The sequence below is a fragment of the Chlamydotis macqueenii genome, chromosome 2, assembly GCF_036417535.1.
Source record: "Chlamydotis macqueenii isolate bChlMac1 chromosome 2, bChlMac1.mat, whole genome shotgun sequence".
In the NCBI taxonomy this organism is placed as follows: Eukaryota; Metazoa; Chordata; class Aves; order Otidiformes; family Otididae; genus Chlamydotis; species Chlamydotis macqueenii.
Genome location: NC_141557.1, coordinates 126,531,716 through 126,557,055, shown reverse-complemented (window position 1 = coordinate 126,557,055; position 25,340 = coordinate 126,531,716). Strand labels below are relative to the sequence as shown.

General features: G+C 39.6%; 1 protein-coding gene across 3 annotated transcripts in view; it reads left to right on the top strand.

The window, feature by feature from the left end:
* Window positions 1-12,575, top strand: part of ARMC1 (armadillo repeat containing 1) — a 31,386-nt gene extending 18,811 nt beyond the window's left edge. For 2 of the 3 annotated variants that reach the window (XM_086740875.1, XM_086740876.1), the window contains exons 4-7: window positions 7,394-7,583; window positions 10,849-10,965; window positions 11,049-11,123; window positions 11,661-12,575. In XM_086740875.1, coding sequence (XP_086597001.1) covers window positions 7,394-7,583; window positions 10,849-10,965; window positions 11,049-11,123; window positions 11,661-11,852 — 574 coding nt within the window. In that variant the 3' untranslated portion in view covers window positions 11,853-12,575. The remainder of the gene's footprint in view (window positions 1-7,393; window positions 7,584-10,848; window positions 10,966-11,048; window positions 11,124-11,660) is intronic. The other variant, XM_086740877.1, reaches the window with a different exon arrangement.
* The last annotated feature ends 12,765 nt before the right edge of the window (window positions 12,576-25,340 follow it).

Sequence of the window (25,340 nt, the reverse complement as noted above, 5' to 3'; positions counted from 1 at the left end):
TCTTGAAGATAAGAAAGAATCTTGCCCTGGCACTGGAGCAGAACAGCCAGAAAAAAAGCCAGATCAGATAACTGTCTTGAAACAGATTGCTTTTTCTCTAATACCACGCTCTTTCTTTAGGCTTGTCATTCATGCTCAAAGTTTTCATCAAAACCATGTCAATCACTGTGTCTTACTTCTAGAATCGAGGATTAGTGATTTCCCACTCCCCTCTTACAGAATGTAGCAGTTCTATGCAGCTTACTGCTCCCTTCAGTTATTGCTAGAGACAATTTCTGGCTTTAAATATAGCAAGAATGGGCTCTGAAATAAATTGGTCACCTGGAAACCAATACATCGGCGGTGTTAAGGCATACTTGATACAAATACCTATTTGCTAGGCGTTTTTAACTGTAATTAAATCAAATTATAAATCCCTACTAAAGTATATGTTTTAAGGTTTCTAATACAGCTTTGTTTACCCAACAATGTATTTAGATAGAATTCATGCCAGTCCATTAAATTCTTACCTGTGCTTTTTGTGTCATATAGGATACTATGTTTATTGCAGTGAAAGAGGTTCATTATGGAAATAAAATGATGGTTGAAAATATCACTGCTTAGGATCCTAGGGAAAAATACTAGTTCTGCCTTATAGGGGCAGTACTTGCATGTATGAAAAGCATTGGGATCAAGTGAAAATATCTGCTTCTGTGTAATCATAAGTTTTCTCAGGCTTTTTTGGAAAGGTGCTTGGATCATTGTAGAAATGGAGTCTCACAAACTAGTATTTTGAAGAAAAAATTATGCATTCCATCTTTTGTTACATTTATTGACTCGCTTAGAATTTTTCTGTGATAAGACCAAGTTGAATATGAGAGTTATTTTTACTTTTAATTTATGAATAGGTTATTTAGTATGGGATTTAGCCGATGTCTTGCCAAATATCTGAGCCTGAGCTTGGATAATGAAGACGCTTTTATTCTTCAAGCTCTTCATATTTGTTAGACTTGAATTGTGTGGTGGATTTTTTTTTTTATTTTAAAGATATGTACTTTAAAGTACTATTTTTTCAATTAGTATGTGAACTCCTTGAGATGTCAATAGAGGAAATTTTACCTGAACTGACTTTAAAAGGCTGAGATCTATTTCCCTATTTTTGTGGGTTGGGTTAATCTTTCCTTCACCACTGTCAGCTTTCTGTGCTTTTACAGACCTGCTCTTACTAATTTTTCTCTGTGTTGGTTTCCCAAGTACTCAAGAGCAAGAGTATAGTGATGAGCCATACAATGCACATCCAGCTTTTCTGATTGGCTGTAATTTGGCCTTTTCCTGTGAGCTGTAAAGCTGTATGCCATGCCCCCTTCCTTATGGGGCCATGCATACTAAAAATAAATATAGTACAGACATGCTATGTGTGAAAGTGTCTGTGATATGTATAGGTGGTGTATGGCAGATGTATTGTTCTTGTATATAATTTCCCTTGCTTGGAGCTTAACAGAGTTCCAGGGAGTGGGCTGTTCTATGATAAAGAGTCTACCTCCAGTTACCCTCCTCTCAGAGGTTTCTCAGCCTCGTGCAGGGAATGAGCTGTAGCTCTTCTCCAGGTATCCCAAGGTGTAAGTGATGCCCGGTTCTAAGCTAGAAGTTGAGAATGGTCTGTCTGTCTTTGGCTCTCTTATTTCTGAGCAACCCTGGGGAAAAAGGTCATTGGTACAAGGCTGAAATTGGTCCCTAGATTACAAAATGAGTACTCTTGAGCTACGTCAGATTTAGTTAAGAGAGAGAGTAAAAATGTGAACTCTCTGGTGAGCTTATATACATTGAGATTTTTATATGTTGTGAAATGACTTGAGATTAAAATATTTCTTTGGTATTCTTGTGTGTTCTCATTTATGGCTCTATACTAAATTTACTGAATACGATTATTGTGCTAAGTAAAATAGATTAAGGAGAAGACTTGCAGCACTGTTTTCCTAAAAATCAGTGTCATGTTTGAACAAGTAAACTATTGGCTTTTTAAGTTTTTTGTATGAAAAGTTTCTAAATTGTTATTATAAGGTGTAAGCACCTCCCTCTACCTTCTGGTAATGCTCCTCATAATGCAGCCCAGGATACCATTAGCCTTCTTTGCTGAAAGGACACTTTGCCAGCTAAAGTTGAACTCCATGTTCACCAGGACCCCCAAATCCTTCTCTGCAAAGCTGCTTTTCAGCTGGGTGGCCCCCAGCCTGTGCTGGTGCCTGAGGGTGTCCCTCCACAGGTGAAGGGCTGGGCACTTCTCCTTGTTGAACTGCATGAGGTTCCTGTCAGCCCATTTCTCCAGCCTGTTGAGCTCCCTCTGGCACATCAGCCACTCCTTCCTGTTTTGTGTCATTTGCAGATTTGCTGAGGGTCCCCTCTGGCCCATCATCCAGACTGTTAATGAAGATACTGAACAGGATTTGACCTAGTATTTACCCATGGGGTAAACCGCTAGATACTAGCCCCCAGCTAGATTTCATGGCTGTGATCACCACCTCCTGGGCCTGGCCACACAGCCAGTTTTCAGTCCACCTCACTATCTGCTCACACAGCCTGTACTTCATCAGCTTCTCTTTGGGGATTGTATTGGAGACAATGTCAAAAGACAATCTCCACTATTCTCCCCTTATCTACAAAGCCAGTCATTTCATTGTACAAGGCTATCGAGGTGGTCAGACATGACTTCTTCTCTGTGAATCCATGCTCACTATTCCTGGCCACCTTCTCGCCCTTCATGTGTCTGGAGGAAATGGTTTTCAAATTTGTTCCATTACCTTTCTGGGGCTGAGGTGATCGTTCAAAGATTATCAAGAGCCTTGAAATTTCATGAATGGGTATTTAACTTTTTTGTCTTATTGTGGACAGTAAGTAGACAAATGGAGCAAGTACAACCAAAAGCAGCATCCCTGTAGAAGTGAGACTTTTGGAATTAAATGACACAAATCTCCTTTGATAGAATCTGGGATGTAACTGAATCTCTGGCAAAGAAAGATACTCTCTTTAGTTTGAAAACCTCCTATCTCTAGGTTATAAACTCAGTAGAAATGCTCTAATGAAATGCCATTATAGTATGTTTGTTACCTGTTTGGCTAATAGTCTTCAGAGCACAATGTATGCCACTGAGGAAATGCATGTAATGCATGTAGCTTCTGTGCTTATGCACAGGGTCTGCTCTGTACTTTGAGCAGGATTATGGATGCATCTGTTTCCTCTGATATAGGAATATGTAAGTAATGTACACATGTTCATGTACATATATGCTTATTTTAAAATACATAAAATATAGCTTTTAAAAACATAAGGTGGCCTTTTACACATACACACCTTCCCCCTTATGTGTATTTATAAATGCATTTATACCTTGCCTTTCTCCGAAAGGGGAAAATCCACTATATTAGTCTTTCTCAGCCTTTGTTCGTTTTCTAAAGGAAGAAATACAACTTTCTGTGTTACCTTTACTTAAGATGCAGCTGTGCTAGGAAGGTTTTTGGGGCCCTTCTATTATCATTTATGATGCTGTGTGTATACTTAAGTCATATGCTGGTTGTACAGCCACAATGCTATATGCTGCTTACACATTCCTTCCAAGCATGCATGCCCCACCCACATGCCATACACCTTTGGACTTGTAGCCAGTAGTTGTCGTGTCCTTTAAGTTCAGCTAAAAATTTTTAAAATGTCTTGTTATGCTAATAAAACCTTTCCAGCACTTGGACCATGTTTAGAAAGTTATTTTTAATTGTGAGGAAAATGAGAACCATTTCTTGTATCCTATTCTGACAGATACAGCACATGTCAGTTGGATTCTGTGTTTGTATTACTTATACAGGCAGCCTTGGGTGAACATAATGGAAGGACAGGCAGCAGTCTAGGATGACAGGAATTTAAGAAGACAGTGAAATTTAAAGGTTTGGATTTCTGACAGGCATCTTTTGAATCTTGCTGAAGTAATGTAAGATGTTACCGCCTCTTTCAGAGGTGGTAACTAACTCTTACCAGCTGTTACTGGGCTCTAACTAGAGATGACCGTTTCCCTAGCAGGGTAGCAGAACACTAGTCATAGAATCATAGAACAGCCCAGGTTGGAAGGGATCTTGAAAGATCACGTGGTCCCAACCTTTCCTGGGAAAGGGAACCTAGATGAGGTTATCTAGCACCCTGTCCGATTGCATCTTGAAAACCTCCAGCACTGGGGACTCTGCCCCATATCTGGGGAGTTGTTCCAGTGATTGACTGTTCGCAGTCTCTAACTGCATAGTGACTTTATAGTACGTACCTGCACCTTCAGTGGTGAATAAAGTGCTATACTAGAGTGGGAATGGGGGTGGCGGAAGGATGAGCAAGAGTTCCCTTCTGCTGCTCTGATGGTGGCAGGAAGCTGGGTCAGACAGCTGTGAGCAGTAGTATCTGAAACTGCTGACATGCAGGTGCTGGGAGGGCCTGTCTCAGTGCCCTCACAACCCTCTTAAGATTGCAGTTTTTTCCCATTTCAGGCAACAAAACCACAGCCCATGTGTTAGTTTTAAAAAAAACCTTTCACTATTCTACTATGTTTTAATTTTACAGGTAGTTTTGTTGTATATATCCCTTTGTTACCAATACAGTGAATAAAGAAACTGAGTCAGCGTTTACCATCACCTTGGTTTTACGATAGAAAGGGTTTATTATACTTACTTCCAAATAGATTTCTCCCCCCCCCCCCCCTTCCTCCATTAAAGACTGTAGAATCATAGAATAGTTTGGGTTGGAAGGGACCTTTAAAGGCCATCTAGTCCAGCCCCCCTGCAAGGAGCAGGGACATCTCCAACCAGATCGGGTTGCTCAGAGCCCCGTCCAACCTGGCCTTGAATGTTTCCAGGGATGGGGCATCCACCACCTCTCTGGGCAGCCTATTCCAGTGTTTCAACACCCTAATCATAACAAAAAAAAAATACTTTCTTATAGCTGGTCTGATATTAAGGTTTCTATTATTTTGTAGCTGTTGTGTAAATTACTTCAATGAAAGAATAAGAAATTAATGCAAAACTTGTAGTCACTCATTTTATGAGTACACTAAAAGTTGTAGAAGGCTTTATGTGGAAATTTGTGTGTCTTTGTTTGTTTTAACTGAGTTTCTGAAAGTGTAGTATTGCACTTACAAAGGCTTATATCTTTATTGGTGATTGTTTTGTAATCTGAGTCTTATGTGACATCCATTGTTCATGCCCTTGTAGTGCAGTGTGTGAGTTTCATGCAGCTTCTTATTACGCAGTCAGTTGCTTATTTTGCAACAGATTCTCTTTTTATAAGATTAAAATCTTGTGTTTGGGATATTTTTTTTTTTAATGTAAAAAGGGTAACTAGAGTTATTGTCTGTAACTTAGTGGTAGATAGTAATAATTCTCTGTTTGGAAAAATACAGAATATTATCTAAGTAGTTTGTTTAAGTGTGTGTGTGCGTACACATAACATTTACCTGTACAGACTTGTTTTAGGAATATCTTAGAATACTTGTATGAATAAGAGCAGATTTAAATTTGTATTTTCAAATCAACAGATCGTTTGAATAGTATAGTTAATCCTAGGTCGTTAGTTTTCCAACTGTAATGTTGGGAGCACAAAACACGTATGAAAATCACTGTTGATTTTTCACTTCTAGGCATTTGCATATTTTATATTTGCTGACATATTTTTTGAACTGTTCGTGTTGAATGAACTTTAAATTATTTTTCTTTTGTGTGTGTATGTGTATATGCATATATATTATGGGTAATATTCAATATATTTTATTTCTTATTTGTCTTTCTACATGTTTTTTTTTAACTCTGGGAGGCAGTAGTACAATTGTATTCAAGCAAAAACTCTTACCAACAGCGTATTGGATGCTGTAGATGGCAGAGTGACATTTTCAATAGTGTGCTTAGTTAATTGTATTTAAACTTACTGGAAAAAAAAAAGTCTTCTATTATAAATCACTTGATATGGACAAGATTGTTGTTGTTGGTTGTTGCTGAAAGAATTTGCCAAAACTAATGGATGGATAAATTTCTTAGTATCTTGATGTCACTTTTGTACAAGCTAATTTATTACTACCTCAGGACATCACTTGCACAGCTTTATCATCTATTCTGTTCTATTACTTTATCTAATAAATTACGGAGGGTTGAAATGAAAATCTTGGAGTTCCCATCACTTGTTTCTGTGAATTAACATAAGCATTTTTTTCACTGTAGGAAAGCAAAACATAAGCATGTATTTAAAACTGAACATATACTGAAATGCTTTGCTGTTTTAGGTCTTGGTTGTTTGCTTATTACCCCTTTCTTTTTTCCCTTTTTCTTTTTTCTTTTTTTTTTTTTTTTATTTGAATGCTATCACTGTACTGAATGATCACAAGAACTCACGTTTTCCTCTCCAAATGGATGCTGTTCAAAACAAGGTGCAGAGAAGGAAAGAAAAAAAGGCTAGCTGGGACTCCCACAAGTTGAGAGCTCCTAACATGGTTGCTTCAGTGTTCTCTCTTGTCCATATGGTAGGATAGAAAACGTGTTTCATGTATGGTAATTAAGGAAGTCAAATGGAAAAAAAAATCTAAAGGTACTTGTTACTTACTTAGTGTTTGCTAAACAAAGCAGCAAAGCTGTCATTCATCATTTTAAGATTAATTGCAAGTTGATGTGGTAATAATTTTGTTTCTGCACATAGCTTTAAATCGCTGGCATAATTAAAACAGAGCTGAATTTGGACAACAGATTTATTTTAGTACCTTATTAAAATCAGCTTTAATTAATCATAAGAAATTAATATATTTGGGCTATTATCTACATTTTTTCCTATTTAAAAATGCTGTTATATAGTTCTTTACATAAATTTTAGCTTAATCAGGGATAGCCATTGGATTCTTCAAGAAAATCTGGCATTCCACTTTCCTTTTGATACTCAGTAACTTTGGAGAAGAAAACATTTGGAAAGATTACAGTTCTACAGAGAAATTATTTTTATTTTGTAACAAGGAAAGTGGGAAATGAATCATATAAAACAGTTGGAGATCTTTTGTTTAAAAAAAAAACGAACAAAGTAACAGTGGTGTACTGAGCATCTATTAGTGTTTTGTTTGTAGTTGTCAAACTGATGTAAACCGTATTTGTGTTATATGAGAACACACTTGTTTATATTAGAATATTAGAATTTTAGAACTAACAGATCGACATAAAAATTGGAGTATGGGAAAGGAAACAGTTCTACCTAATTTCTTCTCTCCTCTTTTAAAATTTTCCCTGTGTATTGACAGTATAATCATATTTCTGCAGCACGTGAAGTATTCCAGTTGCAAGGACATAATCAGCAGCTGTTTGAAGTACTAATGTAAAAACAAATATTTACAAATCTTAATCCCTTTTTTTTCTTTAAGGACCACTACACCAGGGGAGACTAAACTTTTAGCTTCTGAAGTCTACGATATCCTTCAGTCTTCCAGCATGTCAGATGTGGACAGTGTGAATGAGATGAATTATCGTCGACGGAAAGCACAGTTTTTCCTCGGCAGCACAAATAAGCGTGCCAAGACAGTGGTTTTGCATATAGATGGCCTTGATGATTCGGTAAGGAAACCTGCAGCATTTATGTAGCTAAAGCATGCTGTACTGAGATGTATTTTGCCCACAAAAATAACGTATTCAGGCTACTTGTGTGGTATCATCAATTGTAAGCAATTTCTGTGAATTGCATTTTGAATCACGTGATAGATAGAAAATCTTGTATAAAATGAACTTACTCAGAATATCTGAAGATGATATTTTAATGTAGTTTCCTTGATGGCTTTCTAATTACTCTAAAAAATCTGTTCTATTTCCACTTCTAATTTTCTTTCCTTTCTTAAGAAAGAATGAAATAAGCAAGGTACCTTCAGCAGTTTCACTTAAGGTTATCTTGCGGTTGTACTGGTGTGATAAACTAAAAAAAAGTTTCCTTTTAGTTATGCGAGATTTCAGATACTGTTGTTTTGGTTTTTTGGGGTTTTTTTTATTACTCTTAATTTAGAAATGCTGTATTTTCTTTGAGCTGGTTTTGTTACATCTTTTCATTGTCTGTGAGATCTTTTCTACTGTGGTGACCAGAATGGCATTTGAGTTAATGAGGTCTCACTGAGTCTTTATGTAATGTCAGAATAACTTCTACGGATTTATCTACCATACCCCTGTAGATAACACCCCAGGGCCATGTTTGCCTTTTTACGGCTGCCAAACAGCATGTAGACTGTTTAAGCATGTTATCCACAAGTGCCCTCCGGACTCTGTATCTTCAGTTTTGTACCCATTTTAACTGATCAAACCTGATCCTTTGCTTTGTTGCTTTACATTTTGCCAAGTAAGCGTGTCCACAGGCCCAGTTTATCAACAGCACATCCGTCGTACTGTTTTCATAAGACCATAGTTAATTCCTTTAGAAATAACATGCTGCTCTAGCTCAGTTTATACAGAGTAAATATTTTTTACAGTTTTGTCCTTCCTTCCAGCCCTTGCTGTGTCTAGAAAGGCAGTGCTTTGTCAACACCATTGGCTTTTGTACTCTAAAGGTTTTTTAATTCAGTCCAGTCAATTGTCTCCTGTTAAGTTTGTTTTGTTTTTAAGCTTGTTGTTGATTTGTTTGTTCACAGGTATCTCCAAGCAAGAAATTTAATCCATGTCTACTTTGTGAGTTTAGATATTCTGACTGTAGTCTGGTTCTATCTTAAAAGTTTTTGTATGTGTTCTTTCACAAACGGAACTTGGCGAGACTTGTGGAGTTTCTCTCTTAAACGCTGAGGCAAAGGTATTCTGAAAAAGTGTAGGATATTTAGATGTTCAGCTCCAGAGAGCAAAAACTACAGGCTTCTGTAGCTGCCTTGAGCATGCCAGCATTTTCCTTAGCTCATTGTTGAAGAAAAGGAAAACCTGACCGTGTACTGGCTGGAGATGGCTAGTGTACATAGCTCTGTATTTCTCAGATGATTAAAGAAATGTTAGTGATACTCCAGGTGCCCACCCAGCAGTTAAACATCCCTGTAATGCTGTTTTAAACGTCAGGATAAGTTGGGACTGGGAGGATGATGAATGATGTGGTCAATAAAAGCAACTTAGTTTCATTCAACAGTCTAGTCACCACTTAGCTAGCAAAGAATTTTAAGTGGCACGTATGAGTGTTAAAAGGCATGATAAGTAAATGCAGGGCTGTAAATAGAGTGTTCTCAGTTTACCTGTGTTTTGTCACTTAGATTTGAAACAAGAAGCTGCTGTTAGGAATGATTGCAAATCCTACAAATGCTTGTGGATTTTGAAACCTCAAACAGTAGACATTGATTTTTTTTTTTCTTTTTTTTTTTTTTCAGAAAGGGAGGGGAAAGGTCGGTTGTTGCTTAGCGTGGGGTCATATGTTTTTATTTTAACTTATTAAATTTGATTATGAGCTTTTTTTTTAAAAAAAAAAAAGAAAAAATAAAGCAGTACATGTTAGTAGTATTTATTAGAGTATGGTAATCAATGTTCAGTAGTCTAGCAGGAGTACTTGCTAGACTACAAAGTGTGCAAGAAACTACCTGGGATCTCAGAGTAAAAAGCCAAATTCTGTCACAGAATTGCTATACACCCATGTAAGCATAAATTATTTGTGTAGATTAATAAGCTGTGAATCCATTGCTTCTTGTATCCAAAAGTAGTTTTGACTTTCACTCATGCAAGGCAGCCTATCATCTTTGCATCATATATTTCCTGTGAATGAGAAATGTAGCCTATCCAGCAATGTTGTTTTTTAAACTGTTGAAAATGTTAATTATTTCAATACCTAAACTTACACAAATGAATTGTTTCAATATATATGCTAAACTGCTGAAAAAAACCAACCCTGCTTTGGTTAGTTCTTCCAGATAGCAAAAGAATTTAATTTACTTGTTGTGCATGGAAGTATCTCAAGTACTGACCAGTAATTATTTGATAACTAATATAAATATACTTTGAAATAGCTTATTATTTAACACCTTGCAGAAACTTGCAGTAAAAGTTAAATACATCATTATTTTGAACCTGCGTAAGGTTGTCAGTTCATTTCTGGTACAGTGTTATCTTTTCTTCCCCCACTGCCCCCCTCTCCTTCTGTGCTAGCAGTCTCTCCAAGTGTATTTTAATCCTTTTTGCTACAACCATCTTGTGCAAATATTAAAAAGAAAAAATATAATAGAACATTCTAAGATACTATAGAACAGATGCAACTAGTACAGGTCAATGTAATGTTACAGCACAGTAGGCGATGTCACTTGCTTTAAACATAACATTCTGTGGGTTACCAACTAAATATTTTCCCTTTGAAGTAAGAATTAAGCTTATGCTGTGCAATGATGTCCGTGAGCTGCCACAGATGAAGCAGCTGAAAGATGTAACAGCTGCTTTGATGCATTCAGTCAGTATGGAGGCAAGGTGTCTGATAAATAGCAACTTAAACACTAACTACTTACTCATCAATGAGCACTTCAGTCAATCAGAACTTAACCAGAGGGGACTGTTTAGCTGATCATACGGAGAAAAACATTCTTTGCTTTTCAGCACTTTTGTCTAATTATTTACAGTTGATTCCATCCTCCTCTGACTTCTAAAGTGTAAGCATTTTTTCTTTTCTTTTAGTTTGTGGTTTGTGGGTTTTGTTTTGTTGGGTTTTTTTTTTTGGTGGCAAGAGAGTCTAATATTTGTGCACTAAAATGTAAGCCTTTTACAAAAATGCTGTTGAGTAACCACCTGCCCTCAGACATACAGGAATTCCTTAACAATTAATTGTTAGCATTTTCACATGGTGTGTTATGCAAGTACTTTAGTTGTGGGATTTTTGTTTGTTTTTTAGTCTCGAAGGAATCTTTGTGAAGAAGCCTTGTTGAAAATTAAAGGTGTTATTAGTTTTACCTTTCAAATGGCTGTTCAAAGGTGCGTGGTCCGAATTCGCTCAGACTTAAAAGCAGAGGTAGGTGCTCCATAACCCTCCAGATCCTCACATTATTGCATTCTGACACACTGAAGCTCTTGGTCTTTTTTGTGTACTTGCAGGCATTGGCAACAGCAATAGCGTCAACCAAAGTTATGAAGGCACAGCAAGTTGTGAAAAGTGAAAGTGGTGAGGAGGTAGGATGTGCATCTTTCTAAATACCAATTGTTTTGTCTTGGCTGCATGTTTAATACCAGCACCTCTGTGCCCATAACTTCTGATGCCAGGCAAAATTTTCTTAGTGGGAGTGCTACACATATAGTACAAGGAGAATAAAGGCTATCCAATGTCAGGACATGTATCCACAGAACAGTTTTACAAAACTTACTCTTTAGAAGAAGGACAAAAATACTGTAATTGTTTCTCTGCTTAATTATATGAAAAAGATAACAGTGAACTTTTTTTTTTACTACAGTTGCTGAAGTGGTTTGGTTTTATTTCACAACTATAGTAAAAGGGCTATGGTTTTTTTTTTATTTGACGTTTTTTCCTCCATGTTAAGCCAAAACTTTTCTTGTGTATCATCTAAGCGTAGTATATTCCATTAATGTTCTTGCTGTATAGAGGGACTGGGATGAGTCTCACAGCATGCGTGCCTGTCATCCTGAATGTGTAACTTTCATTCTTTTAAGTTACAACTTCTGACATAATTTTAATCCATTGTGTTTTATCAGGTGCTGGTTCCGTTCCAAGATGCTCCAGTGGAAGTAGAGCAGAATACAGATCTACCTGAATATTTACCAGAAGATGAAAGCCCTACTAAAGAACAGGACAAAGCAGTGTCTCGTGTTGGGTCACATCCAGAAGGGGCAGCAAGCTGGCTCAGCACGGCAGCAAACTTTCTATCGAGATCTTTCTACTGGTGACTTGTATTTGGTGTTAAAAGACTGTGTGAATGAACCAACAGGGGGGCCAGTTTTCCATTGGTGTGGTGAACTGCCAAGTGCAATTTGCAATAAATCATCACAAAAATTTTAGATTAAGCAAGTGTATGCTGCATTTTACATTTTATTGGACGTTTAGCCTGATAGGGCAGAGGTCAAAGGACAGAGGCCTCCAAATTGTTCTTTCATTTGTTTTTCATGTAGATTTTATTGCTTCACTTTTTAAAAATGGGTCCACTGTTATATACCAAATGTTCATGCGTCTAGAGCTTTAAGTTTGACTTCACATGAAACACATGATAGGGAGAATCCATTTAACTCAAGTCTCAGGGCCTCTGTGAAAGAAAATTCTTAATAGCTCTAGCTGTGCATTAAGTAAAATGCCCTTTTTATTTCTGCATCCCTTTGGACTAATGTTATTTTGTTTAATTTTCTAGATTTTTACTCCAGAGAAAAATATAGTCTGCCTGGGTTTTTTTGCCTTTATTTTTGCCAGCCATGTAAACAGCATGAGCACAACGTTCCCCTGTTGCTATTAAACTAGAATCACTACAGACTTGAAATTTATAACCCTTTTATGTATATTGAATTTTTTTCCAGCCTGCCCTTAACCACTGGAGTGCTTGAGATTAAGAAATAAGGGATGAATAAACACAAATATGTATACATACATTGTACAGTAAATAAACTAGAACATATTTGTAATGATGGGTGTGACTGACTGGTGTATATAACTAATACGTACCACTGACAGCTGTCTAGGCTAGCTGGGAAGACTGTAGCAAAAAAGCTGTGGTTCAACGTAGTGATGACCCGTTGCAGCTCTGTCTGCAGAGAATAGAGGGATGTAGACTGTATTTGCTTAAGAAATGGTGTTCACTGTTAGCAAATATTTAATGGTAACTGAAACTTTAAACTTAAAGAATGAAGCAGAACTGAATGCCTCTTTTGCCACAGTGCCAGACTCATAAATTTTTACTCTAACCCTTTTTATTTTTTTACCTAACAAATTTGATATGTAATTACTGTTCCCTCCTAATGTATTTAATGAGACTCCCATGAAAGTACATCGGTTTGGATAGGCTTGAAAACATATGCAAACAATTGGCTTTACCTTGATACTTACAGACAGTATAGGTTTAAAGATCTCGTGGTAATTTCTGTGACCAAAAGTGATAATAAAAGCAAAACTCCTGTAGGCAGAGAATAATCTGTATCTGAGCTGTTAGTAAACACTGTGTGCCTGAGAGGAGTCTATACACAGTGCTTGAAAACTTCAGTGCCACTGCTTTGTTGCACGAGAGAAATACAGCTGAGAACTTTAAATAATGTTATAAACTTCAGTATACAATGCTTTTTTGTGATAATGTATTTGCTATAATATTAATTATATTTACCACTTGGAGACTCAGAAAAAAAATTTAATGCATCAAAGTTATTCTCCTGTGCCTATGCACAAGGAATAAAAAAAAAGTTCACGGGCTCTCATAATACTACAGAAATGCTGAGAAAATGATAATGTAAAATAATAATACAGGTCAGAGTTCACCCACCCAAGTTAACTGTCATTCTAGGATAAAAAAGAAACAAAAGCTTGTTGGCAGACTAGACGTCTCATGTTTTTTAATATATCTAGTTTATTTTGGATTCAGGTTTACACGCACAGATTGAAAATACAGGCTTTTCAGGGCATGTATTGCTTTAAATATGTAATACTACTCATATTGCTGTCTAGAATGTTACAGTACCAAATGTGTTTGAAAAGTCCTCTGTTCTATAGCCATGAATGCAGAGTTTTCCTTTTCTGCATTAACATCTGTTTGCATTTGCATTACTGCACATCTATTTACTAAAAGACTACACCCTTTGGATATTAATGGTTCAATACCAGTAGGTATTACAGTTTGTTTGTGTGTTCGGTCTGTAGGTGTGCTTTTATGACAGTATTGCAGCTCTGTAGAACAGTATAAGGCATCTGTAAAAGTTTTTGAAATATATTGTAAAATAATAAAGGATAATATAACTAAACAAAATACAACTGCTGCCTGGTGCTGGTGCCTTTTAAAATGTTCTGACATTCTTTTAAGCTGTTTGTGGTATTAGAAGTACATCTTTTCTCATCTTTAGTTTAACAAAATGCAAATGTCCAGTCACAGTGAGACGTTTGCTGCATATCACAATGGAGTTTTTGTGTATGTTTAGAACATGCTTGCATTTTAAACAAAGTTTTTGTCAAAGTAACTAGAAACTACTGAAGGACATTGTCTCAAATTCATTCTTAGGGGAATTTTTTTGACACTAGCTTTTTTTTTTTAGTAACTAGTACTGTGTAGGTCATATTTCATTAGGGAAAGTAAGAAGAATCAGCATTTCTGGAGAAATCTCTTGTTTTGAAAAAGTAAAAAAAGACACAGCACACAGTCATTAATTTTATGCTTGTACTTTTTCAGAGATCAGGTTATGGATAACAAAGCCCATTCACTCTTGACCTAAGGAGATGACAAAAAAAAAAGAAAAATTACTGCAAGATTAGAAGCTTTCAAGAAGAAGCTGAACTGGGAGACAGAGCACTGATATTGGGTTGCATTAGTTGTGAAGTACTCGATTGCCAAGGAAGCCACCGCATACATCGTGGTTTAAGCTCCTGAACTGCCCTAGAGTTATAGCCGTGCACAGCATAATAGAATAATCACTACCATGTTTCTTCATAATAAGAGTAAATGCTGATGGGATAGGTAGAGGCAAAATTGAGGCTCGTAACTGCGCCTCTGTGAACAGCTGTCAAAGCACTGTAAGCTTTCTGCAGTACTGTGAAATACAATATACTCTAGCTTTCCCACTCCACAGTCACCTATGGCTTATTCCGTACAGAAATAGCTGATGTGGCTGAGTTTTGCCATAGGCCGTGTGAGCCAATGGGGAGACTACTGCGTGGGGCTAATTCGGAAGAAAACATTGAATACCTAGGCAGATGCAAACTGGCAAGTGTGAAGTACTCCTGTAACTGCCTGCAATGTAAAATAAAATGTGGATGCTCCTTTTTTTGCCTGTGAACAACGCTCCAGCTGTCAACTAGTGGAGTTCAAAAACATACCTAATAAAAATTAGCAGCAGCGTTCCTTGCTGTATTCGTTTTGTAGAAGGCTGGACCATACAGTATTTCCTGTTTCTTCTTCTGTACCTAATTATTATGAGTTCCTAAAATGTGAACAAATCTATTTGTTAAAATTAAGGACTGACAATAAATGAAGATGGAGATGAGAGTAACCTCTTAACCCATCTCAGATTTTGATTGTAATTCTTCAGGAAAAGTTGAGAGCACATTATTTGGCAAAAGGGGGTGAGTGGCGGGGTCACTGGAGACTTCTTCAGTGAGGTACAGCATCTAATTAGCCTCAGGGGTGAGACTGGCTGTTAAGATTCCTGCTCTAAAGCTTAATATAAAGCTGTTACAAAAATAAATTGTCCCGTTTCTTGTAGTTTACATGCAGCAGGCAATACTCTACTTGTTTAGCCTGCTTTATGTGCAGGTTTACAATAGGGTTGAAAAAAGCTGATGTAACTTTGAAGTACTTTGCATATATATTGGTTAAAACATGGAGAGCAAGCTCTACCTCTGTAAGCTGGTGCGTGTGCCACATCAGAATTTACATTATTTTAAAATCTCTTCATGTTATAATTCATTTATGTGCATGTTGCACTAGGCTGGAAGAATTATATCTTCCCCTGTGGAATAAATTAAGAGCCATTAAAGCAGTTAAAGTTGTCTGGAGCTACAAAAACATCATGGAGCAGATGCACACTCTTACCATATTTTTGTGCCAGTTGTCGTGGTGGAAGTTGTTTATTACATTAGTATCTGAAGGCTGCTATCTGGATCAAGTTCCTAGCAGCTCTGTCTCTTCCTGGCATGAAGACCGCACAGATCTTGGTAGCTAAGTAATTTCCAGCAGCATCCCTGTATTTAGTACTTGCCCAGTGCTTACAGGTCAGGTCAGCGGGCAGCGCTTGTGCTAATCTGACCAGCAGTGTGTGGCAAAAGGCCTGATTGGCATGAAAACGGTCTTTTAAGTAGCGGACATAAAAAAGTGACTACCACAAACCCACCATATGACAGGATTGTTGCTTTCATTTCCTACTGGAGCACCATTAAGTGTGAATACTGAGAATGAGGGAACACTGCTGGTTTGAAGTAATGCCGTACTGGTTCATAGCTCTTCTTGCTGAGGTCCTTCAGAGATGTGGGCGTGCTAACCCGCTGGTGCAGGGAATTGCCCCTCTGGATGTTTGCTCATGAAAGGGGAGAGCAAGTTACCACGGGACCACACAGTGAGCTAGCAGGGAGCAGCTGGCGCCCTGTTCACACCTAACATCCCACAGAAACACAAACATCTGTAACACGAGGTCTTTACAAAGATATTTTTCTACTAGCCTCATTTTACAGACTGCACAACCGAGTCTATTTACCCAACCTGCTCAGGAATCCTGGGAAGTGCAAAATTCAGTGAGCTGTCTCTGATTCTTGGTTCATGCTTCAGTACAAAAATAAGCTGAACTGCCCTCCATTTTAAGCGAGGCCTTTGTGCTGTGTGAACTTCTCTGCCCTGGAGCAGAAAGGCAAACCTGTCACAAGAAACTTTTCTTATTGAGTTACACATAGGATTCTGTCAGGTATAGTTGAAAGACAATTTTCTTCTCAAAATGATCCGTACTGATTTGTTGATGTTCTAGGTAAGGAAGAACTTTTGGTAACAAATAACCTTTCTAGTTGGTTTCCCCAAAAGTATGTAGCTATCTTTGCATATGTTATGGTATATTTCAAAAGCCTTGCTTATTTATTTCAGCAGCGCTAAGTGCCATACATGCCTGAGGCACTTGCTGTCTCTGCATATGTTAAAGCATCACCCCGTCAGTGGTGTTTACGCCTTTTCCAGCAATTAATGTCATTAGTGGTTTTTGGTCCCTGAACACTTCTCTAAGAAGGTGTGATCTTTATAGACTCCCAATATATACACCATCATATAGCTGATATGAACATGGTATTTCTTTTTAGTTACTTTTTCAAGAGCATAGAATCATAGAATAGTTTGGGTTGGAAGGGACCTTTAAAGGTCATCTAGTCCAACCCCCCTGCAAGAAGCAGGAACATCTTCAACCAGATCAGGTAGCTCAGAGCCCCATCCAACCTGATCTTGAATGTTTCCAGGGATTGGGCATCCACCACCTCTCTGGGCAACCTGTTCCAATGTTCCACCACCCTCACTGTAAAAAATGTTTTCCTTATGTCCAGTCTGACTCTACCTCCCTCTGTTATAAAATCATTACCCCTGATCCTATCACAACAGGCTCGGCTGAAGAGTTTCTCCCCATCTTTCCTGTAGGCCCCCTTTAGGTACTGGAAGGCTGCTATAAGGTCTCCCCGGAGCTTCCTCTTCTCCAGGCTGAACAGCTGAACTCTCTCAGCCTGTCCTCATAGGAGAGGTGCTCCAGCCCTCTGATCATCTTCATGGCCCTCGTCTGGACCTTCTCCAACAGGTCCATGTCCATGTTTTAGTTCAACTCCCCTCTGTTCACAGGTCGAAAATGATAGCACAACAAGGTGTCCTGTTTGCCGTGTGACCTTCTGACCATGCTTCCTTCCTTGGGGAAGAGTCCAGGGTGCGTTGGCTTGTATTAAACTCTGAAGGGCAGGTAGAAGATCCAGTATGGGGACTCATTCTTATGGGAAGGGTGGGAGGGAGGGGAGGGAAGCTGGAAGCCGGTTCCCACAGAAACAGGCTTTCCGCTTGCGAAAGGCTGCTCCTCTTGGCCAGAGGAACAGCACTAAGTTAACATTACATGAGGCTGTCTAAAGGTGATGGTTTAATTTGTATTATTGCAAGATTATTTTTTTTTCTGAATAAAAACTTAAGCTACCATAATAGATTTTTGATTATAAAACCCTATATTGTTACTATGGAAGTCCCATGTTTAATATTGACAAAGCCATTTGCATTCATTATCTTGGTATAAAGCTAAAAGCTTATACATTGTCCTTGCTTTTCATGGCTTTACCTCCTTTGCTACAACAAATACGTGCTGTAATGTTTTAGCAAATAGCCATTATTGTTTATACACTGTAATTCAGTGGGATGTAGTAAATGGCATATTTTAAGGAGTCTATTTCTTTGCATATAAAATACCTGTAAAGCTTACTGAAGGTGAAGAGTGGCTACTACTTAGCTCTCAATTGGTGGCTACATTACTGAAACAATGAAGATATATCACCCACTATAATAGGGAAATAGCAACCATTTAACATAGTTGAGCATTAACTCTGTCATTTAGGCTGCTGAAGCAATCTTATTATTATAGTCAATGTAGCTGGTTTTGTTTCTCCATATGTGTAGATGTTCTGGTGTATAAAATGCATTGCTGTTTGTGACAGTAAATTACGTGTGCTCAAAGGCTATGCTGTTGCTATTTAAATGAAGTTATAGCCAGAGCCCTCAACAGAATAAGCAAAGATAAAGTCAATAATGACTGGTTTTGAAATCTTTTTCACTGTGGCAGTTTCAACAATGGAAATGCTCTGTGCCATCCTGCAAAATTTTGTTCTAAGGAAGAAAAAATAATTGTGCTTTGGTATATAAGCCGTCACTGTGAAAACAGCTTCTTGAAACGTGACTTTGCAGTGCTTCTTACTGAAGAGGTGCATGTTACCCGTTTCAAAGCTAGGACCCTGGAAATGAAAGCTGCTGGTGGCTAGTCTTTCACCTTGGGTGTCGCAAAAGTGGTGACCTGTTGGCAGTTTATATTTGTGTGTCTGGGGCAGATGAGTTGAGAATGTCATCTTGTGCTCTGATTTCTTTTTTCTTCAGCCTTCCATATACATATATATATATATATATATATATACACCACCCTCAGTATAATGAACCCTGATGAAGATATCACTGGTGGTAGCTAAATAGTCAGGTACAATTCAATCAAGAGTCTATAAATTATGAAAGGGAAATGGTAGTCATTAGCAGAAACTACCAAAAATAGCTTTAGAACTTTTAAAAACTGTAACCTCTCTAAATTAAAAAAAAAAAAATGCTTTATTGAAACACTGTTCATAATACAGAAGGAAGCATGATACTGAACTCTTGATTTACATCTGGTAAACTACAGTAAGAGCTAGACCTGACTATGACTTGTGAAGACCTTTAATGTATAAAAGTTATCTGCATTATTTAAATTAATTGGAGAAGGAAGAAGAGGGGTGGGGGGCGGGGAATTGCCACAAAATGAAGTGAAAGCTCGAATGTAGCCCAGTCCTCCCTGGTCCTTTTCTGCCCGTTGTCTAACACCGTCACCAGCAGACTGCAGCAGGGCCTGTAAAACAAGAGGAGAGGTGTGGAGAGGAGTGGACTCTTTGCTCATGCGAGACTAGCATTTAGTGAAAAAAAGATGGGGCCTGCATTAGCTCTACAGCAATTACTACTAGAATATTGCAGTAATGATAGCTCATAAAGGCCCAAATCCTGAAAATGGGCTTTTGTCTTTAGAAGCCCCTCTTTGGCCAACCAAAGCATCAGAGCCCCAGGAATGGTGTTTCTTGTGCAAGATCAATGTTGTACTATTCTGTCTAAACAACCCTATGGTCGTCTTTGTCTTGCTGCGTAGTCAAACACCACGGTGGGAGAACAGTGCGGGGGAGTCTTTAAACCGAGTCTCCATTTGGAGAGCTATAAGGATGCTCAAGTCTGGCCTTCACCTATGTGCTGTGTGCCCGTCTCTAAAATACTTTGTACTTAAAGGCCACCAGTGAACATTTTGTTTGTTTGACCACCTGAAGCCAAGTGTTCCGCTGAGTCCTGAGCCCCAAGCCAGCTCTGTGCGCCACACAGGAGCCTGGGAAATGCTTCCTCAGAAAGCAACCTCCTCATGTAGCCAAATGGAGCAGCAGCAAAAGCTATAGCTGAAGCACTTCTGGGGCTTATGGCAACTGCTGAATGATGATTTTGGGATCACCTAAATGGACGATAACAGGTACCCAGCAAACTTTCAATATGTGGTCCTGGCGACTACAGCCCATCTCAAGTACCCACCTACTCCTAGACTGAAACGGCAGCTGGCATCAGCTACTCAACCAATCCAATTTACTTTCAATCACACCATTACTACAACCTCCCTCCTCCATCTGTGTAAACATATGTCTTTGTTAAACACCACCATTTGTAGAGGATAAAAATTGTCAATGCTGACAAAAATGCCCCCACATAATGCTGTTGTGATTGCAATGTTGTCCCTAAGCTGATTTTAAAGAAGAAGTCTGTGAGCTGATCAACATCTTTCACTGCTATTAGTGGGAAACTTTCTTCGATAGAAATAAATCTTGTAAAAATGGTACATTTATTTTGTCCATGGGTAACGTGGTCTCCCTTTTCTAAGATGCAACTCTCATAAGCCACATATTAATTGTTCGTAGCGCTTTGCAGTGCCACAGTAATACCCCAAAGCAATCACTGCTCAGTAAATAGCCTTTTCTAGTGCTAGTGGGCTATCTTAGCAAGAACTTATTTCCCTCATAGCCTCCTGGGACTGGTCCTTAAATCTGGCAAGGGAAGGAGTTACAACTCTGAAGAAACTATTCAGTTATTAGCGATTGCTCCTTGCACTAGCTTGTTTGGTTTGGTTTTTTTTTTTTTCCAGCAGTGACTGCTATTCAGCTCTGTACAGGAGTTTTCCCTTTTCCTGTGGTAGAGAGCAGTACAGCTAGGCCTGTCCTACATCATAACTGAATCCAAACGTAACCAGGAACCTTTGGTTTCTGGACCTGAGCTGCTCACTCTTTGGGACCTTAACTCCAGACACTTATCCCCCCCACAGAGCAAAATCAATCCAAGACTGTGTGTCTGGACTTCTCATCTTGCTCCACATTTAGCAGCACAGAGTGCGAGATCCTTAAGCAAGTAAGCAGCATTTTCTTTTGTGCAAACCTGCTTCTTCTAGTGCACACTTTGCCCTTTCTTTCGCTCTTATTACAGCACTTGTGTTGTCGTTGTTGTACTCTTCCATCCGTGCAGTCCTGGTAACACTAAATGTGAAACTGTAGTTAAGAAAGTCCCACCGTGAACTGGACTTGAATTCTCTGAGGATTTTCAGCCCATCACTTCGTTTCTTACTTGTTTTCTCCAGCCATTCCGGTGTGCTAGAGGGCACTTCCAGGCTTTATCCCCGTCATCTCGGCCGCTATGAGGATTAGGGATGTTTGGGTTTTTTTTAAATGAAAATTGAGACTTTGTAAAATTGCTTCTCTTACAAATCAAGGCTTTGCAAAAGCAAGCATCAGAAAAACAAAACAAAAAACCAAACCCGAACCCCGTAAAAAGATTAAACAGCTTTCCACGCTTCTTCTTACTTTGCTAATTCACTTGTTTCCTCACTGGCCTGTGTTTTATTCCGGTGATTATTCTGCTACCTTTTCCTGTTTTCCTGGCTTGATGGTTTTGTAAAGCGTTCAGGGTCTTTTGAATTTTGGGGGTTTTCATGGGGTTGGGTTTTTTTTTTTTGGCCTGCTTTGCTTACCATAACTCTGCATCTTACTTGTCAACCAGGCAAAGCAGGGTAACAGGGCAGAGAGTTTCTCTCAGCTCTTTGGGAGTTTGGCAAACTGAAGTGCTTGAATTATGTCAGAGATACTTGACTGAGCAGCACGGATGTGAAGGCCTGGATGTGGAGGGGTCTCATAGCAAATCCTATCCTGGACACCTTACAAAATTGCAAAAAGTTCATAGAATCATAGAATAGTTTGGGTTGGAAGGGACCTTTAAAGGCCATCTAGTCCAACCCCCCTGCAAGGAGCAGGGACATCTCCAGTCAGATCAGATTGCTCAGAGCCTCATCCAACCTGACCTTGGATGTTTCCAGGGATGGGGCTTCCCAGTTGCTCCTGAGAGGTGAAGATGATGAAGAGAGGCTGTATCACCTCCCCTATGGGATGACTCTAATATAATCTAAGATGTAGGATATCAGGAAACTCCTTTATTGTGTGTTCAAAAGTATCTGTATCTCCCTTGGCTAGGGACCTGGGTGGCCAGGTACCAGTCCAGGTATTTTTGGTAGCCTTTTCCTCCAAGCTACCGCTCAGAGGTTTATGTCTGCTTAACTGCTTAGATATTATGCGGTTTCTAAGGAGGCTTTTTTTGTTGTTGTTGGGGTTTTTTTTTTTAAGGGTCCTATCCTGCAGCTCTGTCGCCCAGCCTGTGCGGTGGGCAAAGGCCGGTTTGCCCCCCCCCGCCAGGCCTCCGGACCCAGGGCGGGAACGCGGGAACTCCGCCGGCGCCGCCGGCCGTGTGTGCGCGGGGCGCGGCCGCTAGGTGGCAGCATGGCCGTGCCGTGCCGTGCCGTGCCGCGCCCGCGGGTGGGGGGGCGGGGGGAGCGAGGGGGAGCGGCGAGGCGAGCACGCCCGGCGGGGTCTGCTGCCGCCCGAGCCTCGGGACCCCTCCCCCGGCTGGGGTGCCAGGCAGTGGATTAGTCCTCATCTTTATCTCCTTTTTCTTTCTTTTTTTTTTTTTTTCTTTTTCAAAGTGCACTCTCACTTTTCCGCTGAGTTTTGTGCGGCTGTGAGAGACGCAGATTACACTTTCTTTGTTCTCATATGGATCTCACTGTTGACTTTTTAAAAAAACTTTTATTTTTTTTTTCTAAGGAAAACATCTTATGAAAATGAGTCTTTAGCTCTAATTAAAGACTACTGATTATGTTTTACAATTAATTTATTCATAACGGCATATACGACACTACAGGCAATCTTAATGACCCATGAAATAGAACCGATAGTAGGGATGTATGTTCCTGTGTAAATATCTGCATATTTATGCTCCGGGTACCACCTGCTTGAGTGACAGAAGTCCTGGTCTGATCTACCTGACAGTAACGCAAGCACAGGGTCACTTAATCTTAATTTTATCCTGAACGTGGAAGATCCTGATGTAATAGAAACCAGAATTTAGCCCAGGCTCTTTACAAATGAAAGGGGGCTTATAAGAAAGACGGGGAGAAACTCTTTAGCAGGGCCTGTGGTGGTAGGACAAGCGGTAATGGGTTTAAGATGGGTTGGAAGGGACCTTTAAAGGCCATCTAGTCCAATTTCCCCTGCAAGAAGCAGGGACACCTCCAACCAGATCAGGCTGCTCAGAGCCCCATCCAACCTGGCCTTGAATGTTTCCAGGAATGGGGCATTCAGCACCTCTCTGGGCAACCTGTTCCAGTGTTCCACCACCCTCGTTGCAAAAAAAAAAAATTCTTCCTTATATCTAGTCTGAATCTACCCTCTTTTAGTTGAAAACCATTTCCCCTTATCCTATTACAACAGGCCCTGCTCAACAGTTTCTCCCTATCTTTGTTGTAGGCCTCTTTTAGGTATTGGAAGGCTGCTATAAGGTCTCCCTGGAGCCTTCTCTTCTTCAGGCTGAACAGCCCCAGATCTCTCAGCCTGTCCTCATAGGAGAGGTGCTCCAGCCCTCTGATTATCTTTGTGACCCTCCTCTGGACTCCCTCCAACAAGTCCATGTCCTTCTGATGTTGGGGGCTCCAGAACTGGATGCAGTACTCCAGGTGGGGTTTCACGAGAGTGGAGTAGAGGGGGAGAATCACCTCCTTCAACCTGCCGGCCACGCCTCTTTGGATGCAGCCCAGGATGCACTTGGCTTTCTGGGCTGCAAGCGCACATAGCCAGCTCATGTTGAGCTTCTTGTCCACCAGCAAACCCAAGTCCTTCTCCTCAGGCCTGCTCTCAATCCATTCGCTGCCCAGTCTGTATTTGTGCTTGGGATTTCCCTGACCCATGTGCAGGACCTTGAACTTGCCTTGTTGAACTTCATGAAGTTTGCACGGGCCCACATCTCCAGCCTGTCAGGGTCTCTCTGGATGGCATCCCTTCCCTCCAGTGTGTCAACTGCACCATACAGGTTGGTGCCGTTGGTGAACTTGCTGAGGGTGCACTCTTTCCCTCTGTCCATGTCACTGACAAAGAAGTTAAACAGGGCTGGTCCCAATACTGACCCCTGAGGAATGCCACTTGTCCCTGGTCTCCACTTGGACATCAAGATGTTGACCACAGCTCTTTGAGTGTGGCCATCCAGTCAATTCCTTATCCACTGAGTGGTCTGTCTGTCAAATCCATATTTCTCCAGTTTAGAGACAAGGATGTCATGTAGGAAAGTTGGTTGACTTGGTGGATGTGGATGCATGTGCGTGTATAAGAGAGATGTGCTATGGGTATTAGTTCAAAGAGCTCTTCTTGTTACCTGGACATTCATGAATAGATATCGGTCTGTTTATAGACTTCCCCCCACACCCCGCAGTGCATATTCAACAACCATATCCTATACAATATATAGAAAAGTTCAATTTCATCAAACTGCTATGGCGGTAAGCGCCTTAATGTTCTAGCAGCATGTAGTACACAGGACATGCTGTCATGGTTAGTGTTATTTCCCTCATGGGACTTTTCCAACAGAGGTCAACTTGATGTGTGGGCAGAGCTGGTTGACCAAGAAGATTGACCTACAGTACTTTTAGGAATGCCTTTGTCTTATAGTCCTGTCTGACCTTGTGTCAGACTCTCTGACTCTGGTTGTAAGTGTAACTGGAGATGTTGGTGTAAAGTCTACTGATGCTTGTAGTGGGACTAAATACCCTTCTTAGGTCTCTAGACACTTCTCTGGAAAAGATCTGACAAGTATTACTAGAATGGACGGCTCAAAACTAGGAGTCGCATTGCTGAAATAAAAAACAGTGATAGAATAATGCCATATAAAAGTGGATGATGATACCAATATTCCATACAGAGAGAAGCAATAAATGAAAGTTGTGGGTGTACTGACTATGCTACCAAATATTTTCATACCAATTAAAGTGTAGTGCCACTAGGGATGTTTTCATCACAATATGAGACAGAAGTACAAATACTGACTCAGAGAATGACAGTGGGGATATGGGCTTGTGCCGCAACAGATGTATAACAGCAGAGAGGCATATATAGCAGAGTGATTCAGAAAAAACAGGCACAGAATTGCGTGTTATGGAGATGACAGAAGTTGAGGTTTCTCATGTGAGGACAGAAAAGTGATCTTCTCCTGGCAGTCAGGCAGAAAAGAGGATGCAGTCTCAGCCTTTAGAAATGTCCCAAGTGGTAAGAATTCACGGCAAGTCTAGATGGTTGTGATCCAGTGATTTATATTAAGTTTCATAGCACAATATTTGGGTTTTTACATTTTTTTTTCCTAGTAAATCTAACTTGGTTGTTGTATTAAAACCTCTAAAATACCTTGACCAAAGAAATATGTTCTTGGGTATTTTCTTCAAAATGAGATTTGCAGTCTGGAGCTCAAGATTTGGAAAGTCTCCTCTGACTTATGTCCATCTTACATGGACATCATCAACAGAAAATTTAAGGGATCTGAATTCAAGTTGGCTTCAAGTGGACAGTCTTCCATG